Raw genomic sequence first — 24,325 nt, 5'->3', positions numbered from 1 at the left:
AATGAAAGAGAACTTGCAGGATATGAACCAACTTACCTAGCTGGGAGCAATTTTCTGTTCTAATGGGAGATATGGTGCTGGTAACTAGGTCCCAACAAAATTTTTCAGTAAATCATCAATACACAAAAATCCATTTTAAGACAGCCAAACCCACCTGTGAACACAGTTAATTAACTTTTGCTTGAAAAAGAGAAAAGGTGAAGAGTGTCAATGTCAGTCCCAATAGATCTCAGTTGTTCAGGTTAGACTCACAAGGATACCAACATGAAGAGAAAGAGAGGGCTGCAATGACTGTGGTGGATACATTCATATCTAAAGCAATAAACTCTCTACATCAAATTAATCAGTCAATTATTTGGTGTGCCATATGTTCCAGCAGATTTTTAAGCATGCAACCCTTGCTTTAGAAATTAATTTTATTTCCTGAACATTTGCCATTGAAACATTTAAAGAAAAATGCAAGTTGTAATTGAAAAGCAACTGCTGTTTTCCATTGTCAGGAAATGAAACAGCGTTGGCTCTTCAGGTTTTGAGCAAATAAAATCAGTTTTGTTTACAAATAAAGTTGCATTAAACTGAAATTTTCTCACATAAGTCTGCTTAGACCAGAAGGTATTTTTATTGAAAAAAGTATTTTTTCCCAAATGATAATGTTTCATACCTTATTTGTTGTATGTATTTTTAGAATGTGTTATGTATCACTAGATAACATTTGCAGACTGTTCCAGTTGCCGAGGTAACTATGTTATTTTAATGATCAGTGGAGAGGATCATTATGTAAAACATTATGTTAATTTCAAACACAGAAAATTGATGTCTTGCTGTTACCTTGAAGCTGCACCTTTTTTTTTCCCCGCAAAGTGCCTTTTTCCATGAAAATGAGTGGTGTAGCTAAGTGCTCAGATATCCTTTTCATACTGATTCAAGTTGGCTTTGGAGGCAAGTAAGACCAAAATGACACCTGACAATGAACTAACAGCAGACTAACAAATTTCAAACCACCATGGTTTGTACAGAAATAGTACAGGAAAAATTGTTCCGTATCATTTTATCTAATATACATGGACAGTTGGTGGGAATTTTAGGAAGACACCTATCTTACATAATTTCATTTTTAACTTTGAAATATATTATTGCTTAGTTGTGGAAAGCAAATTATAAAGCACATGTAAGTATTGTTTATGCTTAAGTATGTGTAAGTGTTATCCATGATACAGCCAACTGATTAAAAGATTAAAAATCTTATATTAAAATTTTTCTGCTTTTATTAAACTATGTATCTACTAGATTACTAGATTATACCAGCAGTACAAATGCCGTGCATTTATGATTTTATTGCAATCATAAATGCTCTTTCTGAGGCTGCAGCAAGAACCTTGCTGATGTTAGTAGCCCATGGTGCATTTCTGTTCTCAAACCTGCTTTCTCCATTAAAAAAAAAAAAAAAAATTCTGTACATTTCAAAATTATCAAAACTAAGTCTCACACAAATTCTAGGACTCGTAACGACAATTGCTGCTACAGCACACCAGCCTCACAAATGCAGATTGTCTTAGGCTACCAAATACAATTCAGCTTTGTCACCACAATCTTCTTTTGCCTCTTGGGAGTTCTGCCTACAGACTGTGTTAAATTATGAACACTTCACTCTTTAGGAGGAACTGCATGCTTTTATGTATTAGAATGTGATATGCTCAAGACATCTGAGAACTCCCATATTCTCCTGACACCTCATCATAATCACCTGATCCATTTTAGAGTCAGTGAACTCTTCTGACAATACTCTAAGTGCATTTTGATGGAGACTGTTCCTCTTCACTCCATGGAGCTTATTCGAATCCTTTCCCAAGGATTTCCTCTGCAGGCAAAGCTCTGACTTCAAAAGGCGATAGCTCTTTCTCAGACTCTTTACCCATAATTACACCTATTACACTGTTCTTTTTCTATTTCAACCTCATGACCTCGTGCGAGCTTTGCTGATTTGTATACATCCCAATGAGTACTGCAAGCCAAAAATGTAAGAATGTGAAAAACCAATATTGTACTAAATCAACTAGATACTGTAAAAAGAACATACGATGATACAGCTGGGAATAAGTCACCTATTAACTAATAGGATTAGGAATTAATTTCCCCCTTCCAAGAGCTTATGCCTCACTTGTCCACTGTGTACAATCAAATACCTTCTCCTGAAAAGCTTTGCTTTCATCGTTAGCATGATGAAAATAAGTGGGCTAAGTTTTCAACCCTTGTAATGGTTCAAAGTTTCTGATGGGTAGCCTTCTGCTAGAAAATGCTGATTACACAAAATCTGTTTCAAAGAAAAATTATTTTTGTAGAAATTTGTTGACAGAATATAATCAAAACACATATGTTATCTTGTTGACTACTGAAATACACTGGAACATGATGTAAAACAAGTAAAGTCAAACAATGGAATAAAGCAAAACAATAACGAAACAGAACTCCTAAAGTGTACATTTTATTTTAAACATTTTGATAGGTTCTTTTAGAAATTGTAATACAGACTTTTCAGAATTTTTGTTTTATGGAAAGTTTAAATTCTTGTAGGGGGAAAAAAAGAAAAAAATGAGTATGTCAGATCAATTTTTAGCCTAGTAAGATGATTCATGTGTTTTTGGGAACAGGCACTTTGAATTATAACAGTGTTGTTAGATCACAGCTACATCATATTTTTAATCTTTTTGTAATGGGTTTGTTATATGAATAAATACAAGCATAGAATTAGCAAGTAAGGATTATTTAAGAAGTGCTAGCGAGAAAAAATGAATTTTAAAAAGAAATATGAAAAAGGGGATCATTAAGTACAGAAAAGAAGCCAGCTGTGTTAAACCTGCTAGAGGTGAAACACTACCTCTGCTCCACTGATGGAGCAGAGCTGTAAATGGTGTAGAGCAGCACAGAGCGTAACAAGTTAGTAAGTGAAGGGCATGTATTTTCGAGCAGTAATTGACATGAGCTGAGAAATACAATAAGTACAGAAAGAATTTATAGAGAGTAATGACAGTAATAAACCCAGAAAGCTCAAGGATATGGGATATAAAACTGTATGTACAATGGGCCAAAAATGTCCAAGTTGCAATATTTATATACTACCAAAAAAAAAGATCTGCTTTAACTATCATCTACATTGTGTCCTGTATCTTTACAGAATCTCTGTATTCTGTCTGGCTCATCAACAAAAAACAAACACACTTTTCTCACAAGTCCGATACTGTCAAAAATGTGCAGACAGATGGGATTTTAAAGTACAGCAAAACACAAACTGAGTTAAAATTCTTACCGTCTATGGGGATTTCAAATCAGTTCTTCCCAGAAAAACTGAAACACAACTTACAGTAGCCAGTTTAAGAGTGTACGGTGACTGAATAGTAACTTGCAGGTACAACCTTCTAATTTATATCAAATATTTAAACTGTATCTTTGTGGCACTACTGACTTCTAAGCTATCCACAGTCCCCAAATACTTCCTGGCAAACTGGAAATATTTAATGTACTGTCATTTCTCTTTGTTTTTAAGTTTTGTTAATTTGAATGTTATCAACACAATTAAATGCTTCATTAGAGGAAGTCATTACATCAAGCATTCCATGTCAGAAAATAGGGAACACTTTTATTTGCCACCTTTCCTCAGGTAATTTTATGTGTGCATTATGATCATCTTTGAATTACATTCAGTACATATTACTTTGTCAAGGGTCTTGCCTGGTTCATCGCCCAGGGTGGATACCCAAGAGGGGGACAATAAGGCTGAAGGGGTATTCTCAATCTGGAGTGTACCAGAAACAAAGTAACTAATATTCATAGATTTGAACACCTGGAGTTACTGTTCTGATCATCTGCTCTGCGATCATCTAGGCTCATCTCCACAGTTAACAAAGACCACACAATTCTCTCCAGACCCCCAAAGAGATTTAGAGGTTCTTTATATGTGGTTTACATAAGCAAGTCATCTAGTGCAGAGCTGAAGTTTCAAGAGTGCAAGATTCAGCAGTGCCTTGTATAAATTGCTTCAGCGCCCATACAAGAACAAAAAAGGGGTTTCATTGTTCCCAGCCTGAATTTGTCTAGCTTCTGCTCAGTCCTTGGGACCTTCTCATATGCCTTTGGTACATTAAAGAGCTCTCTGCTACGACAAATCCTCCTGCGTAGGTCCTTAGATGCCATCATCAAATCACCTCTTCCTCCGCCCTCAGCTGAGCCGAGCAGGGTGAAGGCGTCAGCTCCACACGGTGAGGCAGCCGCCCAGGCCTGCAATCGGCCCCCTGCTCCTCGCTGAGCTCTGCCCCACTGCGCACACAGGCACCTGCAGGTCCCGGCCGCGCCACACGCAGGGATGGGACCGTCGCCCTCATCCCGCGGGGCGCTTCCACCCTCACACCGCGCAGCCGCTGCCCCCCCCCCCCCCCCCCGCCCCAAGCGCCAGCGCCCCCTGCGCGCACCAGCTCCTCCCGCCGCCCCCGCCTCGGCTCAGGGAGGGCTGCGCCCACCGCAGCGGCAAGCGGAGGCCCTGCCGCCCTCCCCGGGTCTCCGCCTCGTCCCGACGGCTTGTGGCGGGAAGGCCGCCCCCACCAAAGTCGAGTCCCTCAGGGAGGCCGCAGGGCCCGGCCCCAGCGCTCCTGTCCTGAGCAGGCCCGCCGCCCGACGGCTCACGGTGGCCCCGGCGCAGGCCGGAGCGGAGGGAAACGGGCGGGCGGGGGGTGCCCCGACGGCACCGGGCGGAGCGGGGCCCGGCCGCCCGCGGCAGCGGTCCCTGCGCTCGCCCCAAACGAGGGTGCCCTCACGCCGCCCGGCCCCGCGCGGTGGGAGCGCTGCCCCTGCGGAGCGGACGGCGGGGGCGGGGGAGGTCGAGGTCGGGCGGCCCCGCGGGAGGGCGCCGGCCCCGCCCTCTGCCCGGGCGGGCCCCTCCGCGGCTGGGCCGGGCGCCGGCCGTGTCTCCCTGCAGGGCGGCGCTCGGCGCGGGCAGGTGCGCGGCCGAGAGGCGAAGCCGCTGCCGCCCCGAGGGGACCAAGGCCGGGGAAGAGCCGCTGCGGCGGGAGTCCCCGGAGAGCGTCGCCCTTCTCGCCAAGCGTCCCTTCCGCCCCCGAGGCAGCGGCGGGAAGGTGATCCGGAAAGATGGTGACTGTGGTGACGAAGCTGGTGCATTACCTGCACCTGAGGTAAGGGCGCAGGAGCTCGGCGACCGCCCTGCTTCTCCCGGCGGGCGCGACACCGGGGCGGCCCTGCGCCCGTCCCGCCGGGCCCCGCCGCGGGGTCCCCGCCGCCCGCCCACGCGCCGCGCCGCCGCCAGCGCCGGGAGCGATCGGGGGGCGAACTCCGGCGGCTGCGGCAGCAGCGCTGCGGGTGGCACGGGCGCGCGTGGCAGCCCGGGCGCGCGTGGCAGCCCGGGGGCGCGTGGCAGCCCGGGGGCCGGCGCCGCGGGCGGGCGCGTGCCCGCTCCCGCAGCCGCTGCCTGCCCCGGCAGCCGCTCCCACGGGCGCGCCCGCGGCTACGGGCTCCTTCCAGCCGAGCGTCCTGCAGCGCCGCAAGGCGCGTCGTGGGAAATGCCTGTTACTGGTTTATAGTCAGGGAAGTTGATGTCCCTGCAGCGCCTGTGTGGCATACTTAGAATAGCATGGATTAGACAAATTGCCTATTTCTTCTTTTTTTTGTACGACTTCTGGCAGGATACTCTACTAAGCCGTTTTTCCCATTGTTATCTATTCTAATTAGAATTTAGCAGATAAATGCATATATTTTTGCTCCGAGGGGAGAGAAACCAAAGAAATATGCAGTCCGGGTGGCGTTCCACTTGTATTCTGTTGAATCACAATTGTTCTCCTGTATATGAACACTTAACGTGCATCAAAAGACTTGATAGAAAACATGAAGAAAATGTCTCAAGAGAGAGCATACACTAAGCCAGAGATTTAATTTGTGAAAGCAGTGATATTTTGTGCAGCATTTTCACGTAAGGTGCGCCAGCTCTAGCAACTGATTTCATTAGTTAAATTTTCCCAAGTTAGCCATCGGAATGAGTGGAAAAAAGGACAAACTAACTTTTTATTGATGTGATTTAAGGCTTGTTTCCTAGGATATCTGCATTTTGTAGACTTTTCTGAACAACTATTAAAATAATAATACTTGGGCATGAATTACATGAGAGAAGCATGTAAATGTCACCAGTTTCTAACCTGTTTTTTTGCAATAGGATATTTTATCTTCTAAAACTGTTTAAACTATCCTGCAAATCTAACAAAATCACAGCCCTAATTTTATAAATTTGTGGAGTTTTATACTGCTATTCCTTTGCTGGGCAAATAGAGAAGGAAGTCAAGATGGAAAAAATTTTGCCAATTCCTTATGCCTGCCTCTCTTCCCTTGTCCTCCTCTGAACAGTGGTTATTTGTTTAGCAGCATATTACTGCTGTTTTTGAACCAGGGCTTCATGGCTCTATTTGCATTATAAACATCAGTCAAAAAAAATCTCAGCCTCAAAGACTTTATAATATAAAGGGAATTAAAATAATGCAGACAGATGGAGGAATGCAGCAAAGTGATACAGTTATGTTCTTAAACCAGCAGCAGCCTGATCACTGTCAAATGTTTTGTAGATATCATGAGAAAAGATGCAGAAGCTAACAAGTTTCATAAACTTAAAGGAAGATTTTCTCTTACTGGGTGAGCATCGAGGCATTGAGAAAGTGTGATGAACATATCTAAAAAATTAATAAATGCATGGCCGGTGGCCTGGCTGAAGGCGGAATTCAATTACTTTAGTGCTGACTGAAAGATGGCAATAGAATTAGGGAAGATGTTTAAAAGTCCAGCAATTCGTTTCTATAGTAGAAATAGAGCTATTGGAGATGTGGCTGCAAAGGGACTCAGTAAACGCAAAAGGTGAAGAATTTAATTTTACTAGTCCTGAATGAACATGAATTAGGATAAGTTTCCGTTTGCCAAAGCTGAAGAAGAGGATAGATACTTTACTGAGTAATGCTAGAGTGATAAATAGTGGCAGTATCTGAAAGGACATAAATGAGTAAGAGGTGTTCCCTGGAACTGGTACACATCAGTGGGACAGTGTATTTGCGGGCGGAACAGATCAGGGAAGGGTGCCAAACAGCTACTATGAAGCATTACCTTGTGCTTACTCTGTGCCTGCATTAGCAAGTGACCAGCAATGTAACAATGAACACAGAAAACAGTAAAGTAGAAAATAAAGTGCATACATATGAAGTTGTCTGACATATTCTTAGAATACTATTATTTCTGATTAAACCACTTTAGCAGGCTTTTGGCTACCTATGCTGTAATATTTTTTTCTATACGTGAGGATGGAAGTAGTTAAAAATCAGTTAACAGCAAGGAAACTGAAAAATAAGCTGTTCAACTGCGTTAAGAATAGTTAGGCAGCTGGTGTGCTGGGAAAAGGCTTATCATCACCATTGTCCCTTTTCTCCCCCAAGTGCCACATACACAGAAATGCTAAGGATCCATGCACTGGATTTTAAGGTTCTGCCACAGTTAAGTAAATAAATATTATGCTGATATGTCATAAGAAAAAGATATTTGAATGTGGGAAACTGTACTTAAGTTCATAAGAATACAGTTTGTGACAAGATTAGACTGTGCCAGTAAAATAGTACACTGGGCAGCCCAAACAATTAATATAATCAGATCCTTAGAGAATCACAATTATGCCCTTAATTCAGTACTTACTGAGAAACAGATAATTAATTCAAATCACTGTAGGACTTCACAGTTAGAAATGTGGACATCATAGGAATCTGCCTTACCTTTGAATATGACACCTTGCAAAACATAGGATCCCAAAGCTGCAGGAATTTTACAACCCTGGGCACTATACAACTATTCTAAAAAATTACCTTTCTGAAAATCAGAAGTAAATACATTAAATGCAGTACTGATACTTGCTAGAGGATATCATGTAGCAGTACTTCATCTCTTACACTTACCTTGATTAATTGGCCCTGATAGAGGATGGTTCTGTACCCATTTAAGTCCCATTCAGTTCGGTCATAAACTTCTGATTAATTTCAGTCAGACAAAAGCAAGCTTAGTGAACGGGAATGGATCAGCCATGAAAATAATTGCAAAAATACTGAATTACATTCTGAGCAAGGCGAGATGTTTTCATATAAATCTATTTTATGTAATTATCCCTACATAAATAAAGATTGCACACCAAGTGAAAGCAGAGCAGCATACAGAAGATGAGATGAGCAGTGATCCTTGAGAACAACAGACAAAGGAGATGGCGGCAGATAGAGCAGCTCCCAAGGACAACAACAGGCAACACGAGCAAACTGAACACGAAGACATAGACTTATGAATGTAAGACATTCACGAGGGGAGTGAACATTTGATGCTACCAGATTTCCACAGTAAACTGTATTGCAGAAATTCGAACTGAAGCATGGCTGTGGTAGTTCCTCATTTTAGGAAATGAAAACAATTAAGCTACACAGGTGGAAAAGAGCAGTACCAATCCTGAAGTGCTTTTTTTGAAGTTCAGTATTTATTACGAATTAATTATTTGTTTTTTTACCTGTCTCTGAAAGCGGTCACATGAAATGCAACAAGTTTGTTAATTGAAGCAGCAATTAATAAGAATATTTTGGAGTGATCATGAGATCCCTGCTTTTATATCTGAAATTTTTATATCTTTAAAAGGTTGGCCAGCAAATAAAACCCCTTTTGCTAACACTGTCAGTCACATCTACCTTCACCCCTCTGATTCCAGCATATTTAAACTCATCAGGAGGTCTCACGTAGGTTGAGCACGCTTTGGTATCAACATGGACTTAAGGATCTGCCTCTTAAAAATTCATTATGTAGGTCTGCACGGTTCAAGATGTGGCCAATGGACTGAATCCTGGCTGAGGAATGTTTCTAGCTGGCCTGGCACATTTTGCTAAAAGAAGCCCGAGACCAAGAAGTTTGGACAAAACACTGTACTGCTGCTACTCCAACACCTCAGTATGTGGCTGTGCGTGGTTTGCTTGAGGAAGGAGCAGAGGAGAGAGGGGCTGGGGAAGCAGAGCAAGAAGGAGCATGACTTCCTCCTGCTTAGAGGTCCAGCAGAGGTTGAAGCTGCTGATGTTGCTGTTACAAAAACACAGTCTGGACCTTTTGGTTCAGCATCCCTGGCTACCATACTTGGACAGTGTTGCCCTGTGAAACGTCTTTTTCAGAGATTTTGTGCCCCTCTTAGAACACCCCAGGGAACTATCATGATTCATGAGTTCAGCTGGGTATCCTTGCCTCCACTCTTCTTGGGGCTTGATACCAGTGTGGCCATCTCTGATGGACAAGTAAATGATACAAGGTTCTGCTGAGTGCTACAGGTGAGGTTACACAGCACAGGTATTGTTTTACAGTTCCTTATGCTCCTGCACTAGCATACAAATGGTCTGCATGGACCACTGGCTGGTCTTCAATTCTCACCAACCCCTCTATCCCCCATCAAAGCCAAAGGTATACTCGTACATAATTTTATCTCATTTTTAAAATTACAGATTAAAACAATTAATATGCTTAGGACACATAGACATGACTTCCAAACTTCCAAAGTTCTTGAGTTAATTTTCTTTTAGAAGCTTAATATATCATTAACGTAAGATTTGTTTTATATTTAATGTAGCCACTCTCAGTTGCTTCTTCTACCCTAATGCAGGAACATAGCATGGGAGGATGCCAGGTTGGAAAGAACTTCTTAGCTCACTGAGTGCTACCTTGTGGCTTATAAAAAAATCTACCATCTCTAATCCATTTCATAAATATTAGGTTGTTTGTCCTTCTTGATGGGTGTGCTGGAACCTTGCTCCTCTTGATATTTAGAAATTAATTGCTAATTTTAAGCCTACATTTGCCAATGGGAAGTTTCTACACATTTGTTTTGTATTGACATTGTCCGTTACCTTAAATCGATTTTCCCACCCAAGATATCTATGTTTATGAGTATTCACACTCACAAGCAGCAATTTTATTGTTGCTTCTTAGTTGCTCATGCTGAGTAGATTTTGCTCTTTCCCATGTGGTTGTCCCTATTTGAATACATCTTTCTTCATTATGAGTGATCGAAAGTGACACTATAATTTTAAGTAATGTCTGATCAATGTCTGTGATGATATTAAAACCCTGCTAGCCTCATATAGCTAGATATACGTAGGACTGCATATGCCTTTTTTACTGCTGTACTGCACTGTCTGATGGTTGCCTTATCACCAATTAATATCTGTCATTTCAAACTGATGAGTCCCCTGGTTTATAGCATAAAATCTGGTTATTATGTCTATTAAATACATGCAATTGTGTCTCATTTTTATTTTTTTCAATCCTTTTATTCATCCACTTTTCCTATATAATATCCTGGACTTCCTTTAAATTGATATCCCTAATTTCATACTATCAGTAAATTTCACATTTTTCTTTCTGTGCCAAAGTTATGAATGAAAATATTGAATAATACGATCATTAGTAACAGGGAAACTTGAGAAGTTTTAATAGGAAGATTCCCTTTCCCCCAGTTCATTGATTCGCTTTTCAGTCTAATGTATTGCTGTATCTTTTCAGCTAGTTTTTCCCCGGTTTACAGACTTGCACTGTTCCCAGTCTCGTGTTTGTGTGTGTATGTTCCATATGTGGTACAGTATCAAATGCAATACTGAAGGCCGTATAGGTTAGATCTGCTGCAGCCCCCCCATCTTTAATGCAACAAGCTATTTTATTACCAAAATCTGGATTTACCTTGGTAAAGCCATTGTGTATTTTATCCCAGGTTTCCATTTACCTCTGTGTCTCAAAATATCCTTTCCTCTGAAGTTCTTAAAAAGACTTGCATACTGTCAAACTCAGAGTAACAAGTGTAAAGTTGCCAGTTTTTCTGAATTCTATTTGTTATGTTGACATTCTCTGGTAATGAGGCATCAGTTGAGAAGATAGATTTTTTTAATTACTTAGTATTGAATTCATAGGTGAATTGTTTCAGTGTTTGGGGCAGGAGATTATTCCGGCTGGCTTAATTTTACCAATCCTTAAAAACTTAGCTTTATCTTGAATGCGATTTAATGTTATACACACATTTTCAGTATCTGTTTGGCCTTTGCTGTCATTCTTCTTACAGAAGACTGAGTCAGAAAGTTTTGGGGTAGCCATGCCAACATTATCTTAACTCCATTCTTACTGTGTAGCAACTTCATTGCAATTTCATTTCTCTTTTCCTTTATGCTGTCAAAGAATAGTATACATTTATTTTAATTTGTATTGCTAGGTCTCAGGACCTGTCAACTGTCAGGATTCAGCTTGACTTCTGGCAATTCTCATTTTATGCCTACACTTTCTAACCTCTAAGACAGAGCTTTCTCATCATACCCTCCCCCCACTCCCACTCCTTTCTTGTAGGCTTTTTGCTCATACCTTATACAGTGTTTTGATAGATCTATTTATTTTTTCAACCAAAGATGCTGCATACTTGTCAGTTATCTTTAGGGAGCTGCCAACTCGTTTTCTTCAGAGGATACCGAACATCTGAGAAGCCCATGGCAAGGCTGTAGAACAGAGAACTCATGGTCTTAGACTTGGGGATCATCTATGTGTAAGCTTGAACTCTCTGTTTATAAAGTGACATAGGATGAAAAAAAGGTATGCACTCTGCAAAATGCTGTTAGTAACGACACACTATTTAAAGTAGTCAATTCAGCTCATTTTGACTGAAAAGGATTACTGAATGACTGTGTATCAGCTCTGCAAAGATGTCACACTCTTTCATGATCATATTTGGCTCAAAAAGAGATATTTATTCATCTCTGCTTTGTAACAGCTTAAACCACTTTCTGACCAATCTGTGGTAAATGACAAAAAAATTCTCAAAGTGAATTAAGAGTGCCCATCCAGCAGTTTTCACTCAGTTAAACTTGACTAGCTCTTTGACTAAAGAAGGCCATCACCAATGTTTTGTTAGCATTTCATTTCTCACCGTTCTGCTCCATGTGATACCTCCCAGAAACCACACAACAGCAGGAGGATTGTTAGAGCCCAGGAAGCATGACATGGGGCACTCGCTGTTTCAGCTTTTCACCAGCCTTTCCAGACACAACAGAAGGGAAGAGAGACACTTGTACTATTTGGAGGTGGAGGGTGACCCTTGCCACCAAGTAGAAGGCTGGCTGTCAGACACTTCTCAGACTGTGTCCTCTCTTTCTGATACTACCTGTCAAGCTGTGTGATCCATGTGGTGGCTTTTCCAGCATTGGAAAGGAGATGGCTGCAATAGCTGTGTAGTTATATCCCTAGTTCTGTTACAGAACACAACAATAATAACTCTATGGCACACACATACACCTTCACTCCCTCACTGGTCCTGTTCAGACGCTTATTTCCTCTAGTCCTTCCTGACGTATCCTCTCAGCAAAACTGACTGCAAAAAGTAATTGAAAAGCCTAATACTCCCATTTATATTTTTGCTGTGACAGTGGTCAATAGAATCATTGGATACTTGATTCTTATGTTGTAATAAGTATAAATTTTTATCAGCCTCATTCCTCCTTTGTACTTTCAAAACCACCTTCATAATCTGACCAAAAAAAAAAAAAAAAGCCAGTGTAGCCATCATAGACCACCAGCTTGGAGGGAAGGGTTGCATCACTTAAATAATTTTCTTCTCTGCAGCACAAAGATCAAAATGAGAAACAGTGCTGCATAAAGTAAGCTTATTCGAAGTAAGGTTTAAAGCAGGAGCTTGAAATACAGTGAAAATTGCTAGAAAATCCACTCAAGAAAATAATGCAGGCAAGTACATTTTACTTACTAGAAGCCAGCAACCCAGAACAGCTCTTAGCTATTATGTGTCCTACTGAGCTGTGGGAATTTGAATAGTTACCAGATTGAATAATTAAAAACTAAGTTGTTTTGTGGAATTACTGGTATGTAAGTCAAGCAATGGTATGGCAAGAAGTTGTAAAGAATGGTATATAGTTGCAGTTGTAAAAAATATTCTTCTCAGTGAGTGCAGTAACGAATAGTGAGAAAAGAAATGTCCACCCAGGCCTAAACATAGAATACGAGAAAAAAAGTGGCAAGAATGACATTTGGAGGCTAGCTCAAAAAAAGATGTCTGACAAAAATGAAGTAATCACAGGCGTTCAATAAATTTAGCAGTTTTAAGAACAGAAGCCCTCATACTTCATGTCCTCCCAAAAATAAGCTTGAAGTCGAGGCAAGTATTATTTATGGAGTTTAAAATTCTGTTTATTTTTTCCTTACAGCCAGTCAGGCCTGGACAAAGATAATTTTCCTTATTTTGTTTGATTCTGTTTTGTTTAATACTATTTTCAAAATTGGAATGTCTGTAGATGGTGGAGTGGTGGACCTCCTCATGCTCTGGGCCAGGGCATGTGCTAATGTCATGAACTTTACCATAATTCCCGAGGCAAAAGCACATAGCCTAGGGATTTACAGGAGGTAATGAGAGCCAGACCTCCTTCCCATTGCTTAAGCAGTTTTTTTCCTTCATTCCGTTTCTGCAGAATTGGCATTTCCTCTAGCAGAAGTGAAAGGACAGTCCCTCCTCTTCACAGGTGCAAACCAACCCCTATAGTCTGTTTTATTTATTTACTTATTTAATTTTTCTCCAAAACCCAGGTTTCTGGAGCTGACTTACATATGATTGAATCTGAGTGTCAGAACCTACAAGTAAACATTAAAGAAGCCAGGAACATATCCTGGCTGTCTGTATGTAATTTGCATTGCAGCTGTACAGAGCAACTTGATGAAGGAGATCACAGGATCATAGAATCATTTAGGTTGGTAAAGACCTTTGTGGTTATCAAGTCCAAATGTTAAACCAGGACTGCCAAGTCCACCACTAAACCATGTCACTAAGGACCGCATCTACACATTTTTTAAATACCTGTAGGGATGGTGATTCTACCGTGTCCCTGGGCAGCCTGTTCCAATGCTTCGCCACCCTTTTGGGGGCCCAAAACTGAAAACAGTGTTCAAGGTGCAGCCGCATCAGTGCCGAGTACAGGGAGATAATCACTGCCCTGGTCCTGCTGGCCACACTGTTTCTGATACAGGCCACGATGCTGTTGGCCTTCTTGGCCACCTGGGCACACTGCTGGCTCATACTTAGCCAGTTGTCAACCAGCACCCCCAGGTCCTTTTCTACCAGGCAGTTTTCCAGCCACTCTTCCCCACGCCTATAGCACTGCGTGGGGTTGTTGTGACCCAAGTGCAGGACCCGGCACTCCTCCTTGTTGAACCTCATACAACTGGCCTTGGCCCATCGGTCCAGCCTGTCCAGCTCCCTCTGCAGAGCCTTCCTGCCCTCCAGCAGATCAGCACTTCCCCTGCAACTTGGCGTCATCTGCAAACTTACTGAGGGTGCACTTGGTCCCCTCATCCAGATCGTCAATACAGATATTAAACAGAACTGGCCCCAATACTGAGCCCTGGGCAGCACCACTTGTGACCGGTTTCCAGCTAGATTTACCTCCATTCACCACCACTCTTTGGGCTTGGCCATCTTTTAACCCAGTGTAGAATACATCTGTCCAAGCCACGAACAGCCACTTTCTCCAGGAGAATGCTGTGGGAGAGTGTCAAGGGCTTTACTAAAGTCTAGGTAGACAATATCCACAGCCTTTCCTTCACCCACTAAGTGGGTCACCTTCTCATAGGAGATCAGATTAGTCAGGCAGGACCTGCTTTTCATAAACCCATGCTGGCTGGGCCTGATCCCCGGGTTGTCCTACATGTGCCGCGTGATGGTACTCAGGATGATCTACTCCATGACCTTCCCTGGCACCAAGATCAGGCTGACAGGCCTGTAGTTCCCTTGCTCCTCCTTCCTGACCTTCTTGTAGATGGGCATCACATTGGCTAACTTGCAGTCTTCTGGGACCTCTCCAGTTTGCCAGGACTATTGATAAATGATGGAGAGCAGCTTGGTGAGCACTTCCACCAGCAATCTCAGTACTCTTGGGTGGATCCCACCTGGCCCCATAGATCTGTGCACATCTAAGTGAGCAGCAGGTCACTAACCGTTTCCTCCTGAACTGTGGGGACTTCATTCTGCTCTTCCTCATCCCTGTCTTCCAGCTCAGAGGGCTGAGTATCCAGGGGGAAGCTGGTCTTGCTATTAAAGACTGAGACAAAGAAGGCATTAAGTGCCACAGCCTTTTCTTTTCCTCACCCTTTGTGACAATGTTCCCCGCCACATCCAGTAAAAGATGCAGATTATCCTTGGCCCTCCTTTTGTTTCTAATGTATTTGTAGAAGTATTTTTTGTTACCTTTTACAGCACTGGCTAGCCTGAGTCCTAGCTGGGCTTTCACCTCTCTAGTCTTCGCTCTGCATAACCTCATGACATCCTTACAGTTCTCCAGAGTTGCCTGCCCCTTCTTCCAAAGGTGGCAAACTCTCCTTTTTCCCCTGAGTTCCAGCCAAAGCTCTCTGTTCAGCCAGGCTGGTCCTCTCCCTCACCACCTCACCTTTTGGCACATGGAGACGGCCTACTCCTGCACCTTTAAGACTACCTTCCTGTAGAATGTCCAGCCTTCCTGGACCCCTTGTCAATTTATAACTATCTCCCAAGGGACTTAGTCAACCAGGCTCTGAAATGGGACAAGGTTGCCCCTCTGGAAGTCCAAGGCAGCAGTTCTTCTAACCCCCCTCCTTCTCCAAGAATCAAAAACTTTTAACATCTCATGATTGTTATGCCCAAGATGTCCTCCCACCACCACATCACCCACCAGTCCTTCCCTGTTGATAAACAGCAGGTTCAGTGGGGCATCTCCTCTGGCTGGCTCACAGATCAGCTGTGTCAGGAAGTTACTTCCACACACTCCAGGAACCTCCTAGACTGTTTCCTTTCTGCTATGTTGTATTTCCAGCAGACATTAGGCAGGTTGAAGTCCCCCATGAGAACAAGGGCTAATGATCTTGAGACTTCTCCCAGCTGCTTGTAGAATCATTCATCTGTCTCTTCATCCTGGTTGGGTGGTCTATAACATATTCCCTCCAGGATATCCACTTTCTTGGCCCTCTCCCTGATTCTTACCCATAAACACTCAACTCTGCTGTCACCATCATTCAGCTCTAGGCAGTTGCAACACTACCTGACATACAGAGCTACCCCACCACCTCTCCTTCCTTGCCTATCCCTTCTGAAGAGTTTGTAGCCATCCATTGCAGCGCCCTAGTCATGTGAGTTATCCCAACATGTTTCCATGATGGGTGTTTATGTCATAGTCTTCCTGTTGCATGGTGGCTTCCAGCTCCTTCTGTTTGTTGCCCGTGCTTCAGGCATCAGCATAGGTGCGCATCAGTTTTACTATAGATCTCACCTCCAACCCCAGCATGCTGCCACCAAGCTCATCTCTAATGAACTTGATTTTATTCCCTTCCCCCTTTGAATCTAGTTTAAAGCTCCCTCGACGAGCCCAGCTAACTCCTGACCTAGGAGCCTTTTCCCCCTTTGAGACAGGTGAACCCCATCTGTTGCCAGCAGGCCTGGTGCTATGTAAACTGACCTGTGATCCAAAAAAAATTGAAATTTAGCTGTTGACACCGGGCCTGGAGCCAGGTATTGATCTGTCTCATCTTCTGATTACATGCACCATCCGTTCCCTGCAACTAGCAGGATAGAAGAAAACACTACTTGTGCTCGTGATCTCTCAACCTGTTGCTCCAAGGCCGTGAGGTCTCTCTGGATTGCCTTCAGACTTGCCATTTGGACTTCTTCATGGCCCACTGGATGGATATGGAAATGCTGAATCCAAGAGCTGTAGTAATAGTTTAGTGAATGGTGCTGCGTCAGATACTTAACTTGTAAAGGCAGTGATAAGAATTATTTACTTTAAAGAAGAAAAAGAGAAGGGAAAAAATGTAAATTTCTATAGCGAAAAACAAGAAAGAATTTGAAAAATGGAGGATGTTAGTTAACTACTTAACAAAAATTGGCCTTGGGGGAAGGCACACGTAATAAATATGTTGAGCTGGGGCACAAGATAAGCTGATGGAGAACCAAATGTTTAATGAGACCAAACAGAAAATTATTGGAACTATGTGTGAACTACCCTAATTAGCATGCTAAAAGATCCACCTTCGAGCAAAGGAGGCCCCCTATTAACAAAGCCCTCTCCCTACAGAACATGCACAGTGAAAAAAAACAGAATGCTGTACCTTTAAGTGGAGATGAGGCTTGTAAGAACCAGTGAGAATTAAGTGTGACTAAATGTAATTTTAAACAATTGTTCAAAGTGTATAAAGTGTTTTACTATGAGTTAAGAGGCATGGTAGCTTTGTGAATTACCACCTAGCACTCATCTCTGCACAGAGATGCAATGAACAAATATCTCTACTCTTTGTGGATCAGCTCTTGCACACCAGGTGAAGAGCACAGAAATGGGATAACAGCAGGACTCCAAAAAACTCAGAAATTTCAATAAAAGCTTAATTTTATCATGTAATCAAAGAAAACTAGATTAAAATATTGTTTCTTTATCTCTTAAGCTGGATGGTCAGATAGATTTTACTTTGATGCTAAGAAGTGGTAGTCATTCAACTTTAAACAGATAGTAGTTGCTAAAAATGCAGCATAACTAAATGGATGTGGCAGAAGAAACATTTGTGGTAAAGCGTCAACTTCTGTGAAGGAACTCAGATTACTAGAACAATATTTTTTTGCCATATGAATTATGAATGCCAGAAATCACTCCCCACCCCACCCCCACCCACACATGCCCCCAGTCTGTACTCGCTATTAAATCAAGCAGAAAACAATAATTCCATTAAATGGTACAACTAACAGGAACTGCAGAATCAGAACTCTGATTTCTGCCAAGTATTTTGCCACTTATATTTCTTGGTTATCAGAAAACCACCATTTACTAATGTATTTATAGGAAGTTATTGATGTTGTTTGAAATAAAATGATGAAAATCCTATGTGCAATTTATTATGGTGGACCTAACATGAAAAAACCCTCAAGTATCTATGGAAGTTGTGCTAAGTGGATTCGTTAGATCCAGTTAAAATTTGTAATAAGAGACAGTCTTGGCATGCAGGAAAGTGAGGTAGTGGTTCATTTCACGCTTTGCAAAAGTGTCACATTGAACTAGTTAAATGGCTGGTATGATGGATGACTCACCTGAAAGGGAATTGCTTCAGGACCCTTGCTGGAAGATTATGTTTACTCAAATGGCGACAAGGAAAGATGACACTCAGCCATCATGAGTGTAGTACTTCAATAATACTTCTGAAATACTTTTGTTTGGACACAAAAGTGAACAAATAGTATTCAGTGGAAAGAAGGCTAGTCCACTTCAAATAATTATAAACCAAATCGATGCTGTTAGGGTAGTATATTGTATGTTCTCTTTGTCTTAGGCCTGGTGGATCAATTTTTATTCTGAAACTGTTACGTGATACACATTTAACAGCAGTTAAGGAATAATAGAAGTCCAGCAGTCTTTACTTTCACAGTTCCACAGTTTCTGATTGTTGTGAATAAGAAATTAACTGTCTAAAGAGAAAGTAATGTGCACTATTTTGTACCTCATGAATCTTATCCTTTCTGCTCTGAGGAAGGGACTGTGTTCGAGCCTCTAACTCATAGAATGGCCATTGACTCCTCTGGATGGGTGCATCCATTGCAGCCGGGGTTGTTCAGATGTGCAGGTGAGCGTGCATGCACAGAAAGACAATTACAGTTGTGATAGCATCTGACAACTAGGAAAGAAACATCTTTTAGAACCAGTTTCTGTCCATCTCAGATGATTAAATCAAGTCTTCGCCATAGAGGTGAGCTGTGGGACCTTTGCCCCTGCACTTTATTGGCATGGGATCGCTACACCGAAGGGTGGTGGGTGTGAGAGGAGAACTAGTCTCCCATGGGTTTTTTTCTGTAGGAAATTTTAATCCTTTAAAACAATTTTAGTCCTCTGTTCTTCACAGTAGAGGAGCATATGGTCCCACATTTGGTGGCCAGCACTAGCAACAGACTAACGTCTTAGATAAATGCTACATTTTGCTATTATGACACTAAATGCAATTAGACCTGGACATAATGAGACAAAAGATTCCATAGCCGGAGAAAAGCACATGTTCTCTACAAATTGGAGACCTGATACTGATTTGTAATTATATATATGGGATAGAATGGTTTATATCACCAATAATCTTGAAAGACTACCATCTGCCTCTAGACTAACTTAAGGAGGAAACTTAATTTGGATAAAAACCTGCTGTGGATTGTTAATTCAGTTAAGGGATCAATTTCTAATAAAATTTAAAGATTGGGCTGTGTAATAATCCTTCAAACTACCTGCAGCAGCAGCAAATTTGTCCTTGGCTGTTGTTCTCCACAGTGCCTCTCAGCTTTCTGGTAAGTGATATACCCAGTATAGTCAATAAAAACTGACTGAAACAAATTTGAAAGAATTTTAAATGGCTGTTATCATAATAGTAATAATAGCAGTAAACCTCATAAAAGTATAGATTATAATAATAAAAGTACATTAAAATATATCTTTAAGTCATGTGAGGTAAGTAGACATTTTTAAGATTAATTTAAAAATGAGATTTATGAATGCATGCACTTGTACATAAACTTGCTACAAATGGGGTCAACAAAAATTGTCAGTGTTATGGGATAAGACAGACATGAAATGAGGGCAGAACAGAAGTGTTTTGAGTAAATGTCAGTTTGAAGTGTCTTCTCAGTCTTTCAGGACTGCATTTCTGCTCCTAAGCAAGAGCAGTTTGCATGCAGTGAACTCCCTGATACACGCTGACTTGCCCTGCACTCTGTATCCTTAGCAATTTGCTTTGAACTCTCTCACTCAGCAGAGCGTAAGGTCCAGTTCAATTTGATAAAGAGGAAAACACAATGACCTGTATATAATAGGTTTAAGTGCAGTATGTGGTGTTGTGTTTTCTTTCAAGATGTCTTTAAAGCTAAGGCAGAGATAGCATTTTGATGTGTTGGGATTCATGTTGCTATCCATTTAACAGTTTACATCAGATTTATAAATCTTTTGTGACATTTTTGCTAAAGGAAACATTGCTTCATCTATTACACTACTAACAACAGCATATAGTTTTCTTAGCTAAGTCAGAACTTCAGGCCAGTGTCAGAGGTTAGCTACGTTAGTCATTTGTGATGAAAGAAAAGCCTCTGTTAATGCTGATTTACTAGGATTAGGATGACTGGAATGCTGTAATCCTTCCTGTCGGACTGTTGGCATCATGCTGCCATCTGACAACAGCTGTTTCCTCCTTAATCTAATGGAAAAAAAATTGTGGTAGATTGTTGCTTGTACCATTACAAGCTCAGTTGTTCCAATTTGTTTTAGTAAATACGCATATTTATCACAATAAAACCCTATTAAATGTATTGTGTATAGTAAGTCTTGTTTATTTTTGGCATCTGCTTTAGTAAGTACCCAAAAAACCCAACCAACATTGTTCTGCACAGAATCACAGTCACAGAACAGTGAGGGTTGGAAGGCACCTCTGGAGATCACCTAGTCCAACCCCCTGCCAAAGCAGGTTCACCTACAGCAGGTTGCACAGGGCCATATCCAGGTGGGTTTTGAATGTCTCCAGAGCAGGAGGCCCCACAGCCTCTCTGGGCAGCCTGTGCCAGGGCTCTGTCACCCTCAAGGTAAAGCAGATTTTCCTCACGTTCAGATGGAATTTTCTGTGCTGCAGTTTGTGCCCATTGCCCCTTGTCCTGCCGCTGGGCACCACTGAAAAGAGCCCGGCCCCGTCCTCTTGACATTTGCCCTTAAGATATTTGTATGCATTGATAAGGTCCCCTCTCAGTCTTCTCTTCTCCAGGCTAAGGAGGCCCGGCTCTCTCAGCCTTTCCTCGTAAGGGAGATGCTCCATTTCCCTCATCATCTCTGTAGCCCTCCGCTGGACCCTCTCCAGCAGTTCCCCGTCTCTCTGGAACTGGAGAGCCCAGAACTGGACACAGCACTCCAGATGCAGCCCCAGCAGGGCAGAGTAGCAGGGGAGGATCACCTCCCTCGACCTGCTGGCCACATTCCTCCTAATGCACCCCAGGATCCCACCGGCCTTCTTGACCACAAGGACACACTGCTGGCTCATGGGCAATTTGCTGGGTCCACCAGAACTCCCAGGTCCTCCTTCGCAGAGCTGCCTCCCAGCAGGTCAGCCCCCAGCCTGTACTGGTGCGTGGGGTTGTCCCTCCCCAGGTGCAGGACCCTGCACGTGCCTTTATGGAACTTCCTGAGGTTCCTCACCCCCAGCTCTCCAGCCTGTCCAGGTCTCGCTGAATGGCAGCACAGCCTTCTGCTGCATCAGCCACTGCTCCCCGTGCTGTATCATCAGCAAACCTGCTGAGGGTACACTCTGTCCCTTCATCCAGGTCGTTGATGAGTAAGTTGAACAGGACTGGACCCAGTACAGAGCCCTGGAGAACACCACGAGCTACAGGCCTCCAGCAAGGCTCTGTGCCGCTGACCACAACCCCCTGAGCTCTGCCATTCAGCCAGTTCTCAACCCACCTCCCTGTCCACTCACCTAACCCCCACTGCCTGAGCTTACCTGTGAGGGTGTTACGGGAGACGGTGTCAAAGGCCTTGCTGAGGTCAAGGCAGACAACATCCACTGCTCTCCCATCACATGCCCAGTCAGTCATTCCATCATAGAAGGCTATCAGGTTGGTCAGGCATGATTTCCCCTTGGTGAATCCATGTTGACTTTTCCTGATAACCTGATTTTCCTCCATATTCCTCCACACCAACAGTTTATTTAGATATATTCTTGTATTAGCCAAGATTCATGCTATGATTTAGCTTAGCAAATCACTGAATTCTGCAGTTTTCTTTTAGCTGCTTCCAATAATAAGACGTTGCATACAGATATGAATAGTTAGGGCAACATAAAAATATTGCAAGCCCTAATAGATAAAATTAAATATTGCAGATATTTTTTTGACACTGCAGAATGTATGAATAGTGATCAAATGTTTAGGGATGATATGGACAGAAACAAAATACAGAATACTCTGCTTATATTAAAGGCCTGTTGTGTAAGCTGTATTTAATACCATCTTTAAACAGATTACTTCGTGTGAGTATTCTCGGTGGGGATTCTTCTATTTGCATCATCTACCTTGGTTTAGTCTGAAGTAAATACAGTTTATTTAAAATGCATTCTTAGGTTTCAGCACTACTGCCTCAAACATAACACCAAAAGCAAATGGTCAGTGGGACAGTGGGCATAGTATGGGCTGGATTCTGAGCTCTGGGGATGCATGTCAATGCCATTTTTCGAAGGACATAGGAGCTGATAATATATGCTGGCATTTTATAGTGAGAACAGATTTTTTTTAGAAAGTCTTTAATCCAGAGGTATTATTTGTACTTTTTACTATAGCAAAATGTAATTTGACATTTGTAATTCTTTAACTAAAAATATCACTCAGAAATTTGGAGTGATACAGAGGATGTCTTTCTGTTCGTCCATTGACATTTTTTATATTTACATTTCAAATCAGGGCATAAACACAACAGTTTCGCCTGACTAAAATGCACCTTTATAATTTAAATACGTGTTTATTTTGCTAATACGTAATTCACTGAATTAAGATAACACTGAACATCCACTATGAGCTAAAAACTTGGCTTGCAATTTAGAAGGGGTCCTGTGTTCTGCAGATAAGTATGCTGTCCGTGTTACTCGGTGTTTAAAATGCTTCCACTACAGGGGTTAGAACTGAAGAATTACTTCATTTCTACAAAGCAGGAGCAGGCCAACCTTTGCATCACAAGATCCAGGTTTAGGACTAAGTTCCTGAGAGTTATTTGTGACCACAGCACATGAAATGTGATCCAGGTTTCCTCAAATGGTGATGCTTTTAAATCTAATCAGAAAAATGTATCCTCAGAAAGTTTGATAAATTCAGTCATAAAGTTAATTGGATGTGTTACTTTTTTTAGAAAGTTATTTTTTAAAATAATGCAATTTAATAAAAGGTTTTGCTACTTTCCTATATACTAAATCATAATTTGTATTTTTTGTCATTCATTACACATTTACATTACTTTCATTGTTGCATGGAACTAGAATTGTTTTGAATTGTGGCCCATTTGAACATCAAAGTAACTACTGGATTGGACCAAAGTCCATCTATCTGGTATCCTACCTGTTTAAAAGATGCCCATACAAGAGTTTTAAAGCAGGGCCAACATCCCCAATACTTTTGCCAGCTTGCAACAATATGCTGCCAGGCAATTCCTGAGCCAGATGTTCTTTCTATGTATTTAGTAATAGTCCATGGATTTATTTTCCACAAACACATCATCTGGTCTTGCCGAGAACCTCTGTAAGTTTTTAGCATCCCCAGTATCCTGTGGCAAGCGATTCCGCTCCATTGTAACACATTATGTGAAATGCCACCACTTTCCATTTGTTTTGAATCAGTTTTTTCATTGCAGTTACAGTTAATCCCCCTTAGTTCTGGTACTGGAAGAGACAGTGAATGATCCATTGATATTGATATACCACTGTTTTTTTCCCCTTTGAGGTTTGTATTTTACTAATTGAGGTCCCAGTCTTCACCTGCAGACACACCTTCTTTTGCCTTTTCAGGTTTTTTTGTGGTTTTTTTTGTTTGTTTGTTTGTGTTTGTTTGTTTGGGTTTTTTTAATTGACCCTATGTTTACTGTAGCTGGCAGTAAAATTGGTAGGATTACTTGTATGAGCAAGTTATACCCAAAAAAGCCCTGAATTAGAGATGGTATTTAATATAGTTTAAATCTGAACATTGTTTAAACATAAAACAGCAGCTCCCATTGTGTTTTGTTTGGATGTTGGGGGCAATCAGCCTTTCAACAGAATACCTGATCTGACTGTTCAATTTAGGCCAATACTTATTTTATTATTAATGTGCATTGTTTACCTCAGTAACAGTATGTTATGCCAAAAGAATTTGCCATGTACTTTTATGGCTTAAAAGACTTTCTGACATATACCAAGTACAAAACAGAAAATCCCATTGGTAGATTTTAAGTATATTCCCAGTATACTTCTGTATTTTGCTATATGCCTATAATTTAATAATGGTACATAATTCCAACACTTATGTACTTTCTGTCCCTAAATTTGAGTAATACAAAATAAAATACACGTACTGGGTCCTTAAGCTTTGAAATTTGGGTCCTTGCAAAGCAACTGTGTTGAATCTTTATTTTAAAATATTAGCCTTGCTTTTCATTAAAGTGCTTATCTGCAGTCAAAAGAATGAGAAATTGGGTTGACTGAA

General features: G+C 41.8%; 1 protein-coding gene across 1 annotated transcript in view; it reads left to right on the top strand.

The window, feature by feature from the left end:
* Nucleotides 1–4,919: 4,919 nt before the first annotated feature.
* The window catches only part of ARHGAP18 (Rho GTPase activating protein 18), a 100,951-nt gene continuing 81,545 nt past the window's right edge, over nt 4,920–24,325 (top strand). Inside the window, exon 1 of the mRNA XM_055810826.1 lies at nt 4,920–5,180. Coding sequence (XP_055666801.1) covers nt 5,137–5,180 — 44 coding nt within the window. The 5' untranslated portion in view covers nt 4,920–5,136. The remainder of the gene's footprint in view (nt 5,181–24,325) is intronic.

Source organism: Falco peregrinus, chromosome 7 (genome assembly GCF_023634155.1).
Source record: "Falco peregrinus isolate bFalPer1 chromosome 7, bFalPer1.pri, whole genome shotgun sequence".
Taxonomy (NCBI): domain Eukaryota; kingdom Metazoa; phylum Chordata; class Aves; order Falconiformes; family Falconidae; genus Falco; species Falco peregrinus.
This window is presented reverse-complemented; position numbering and strand designations above follow the sequence as displayed.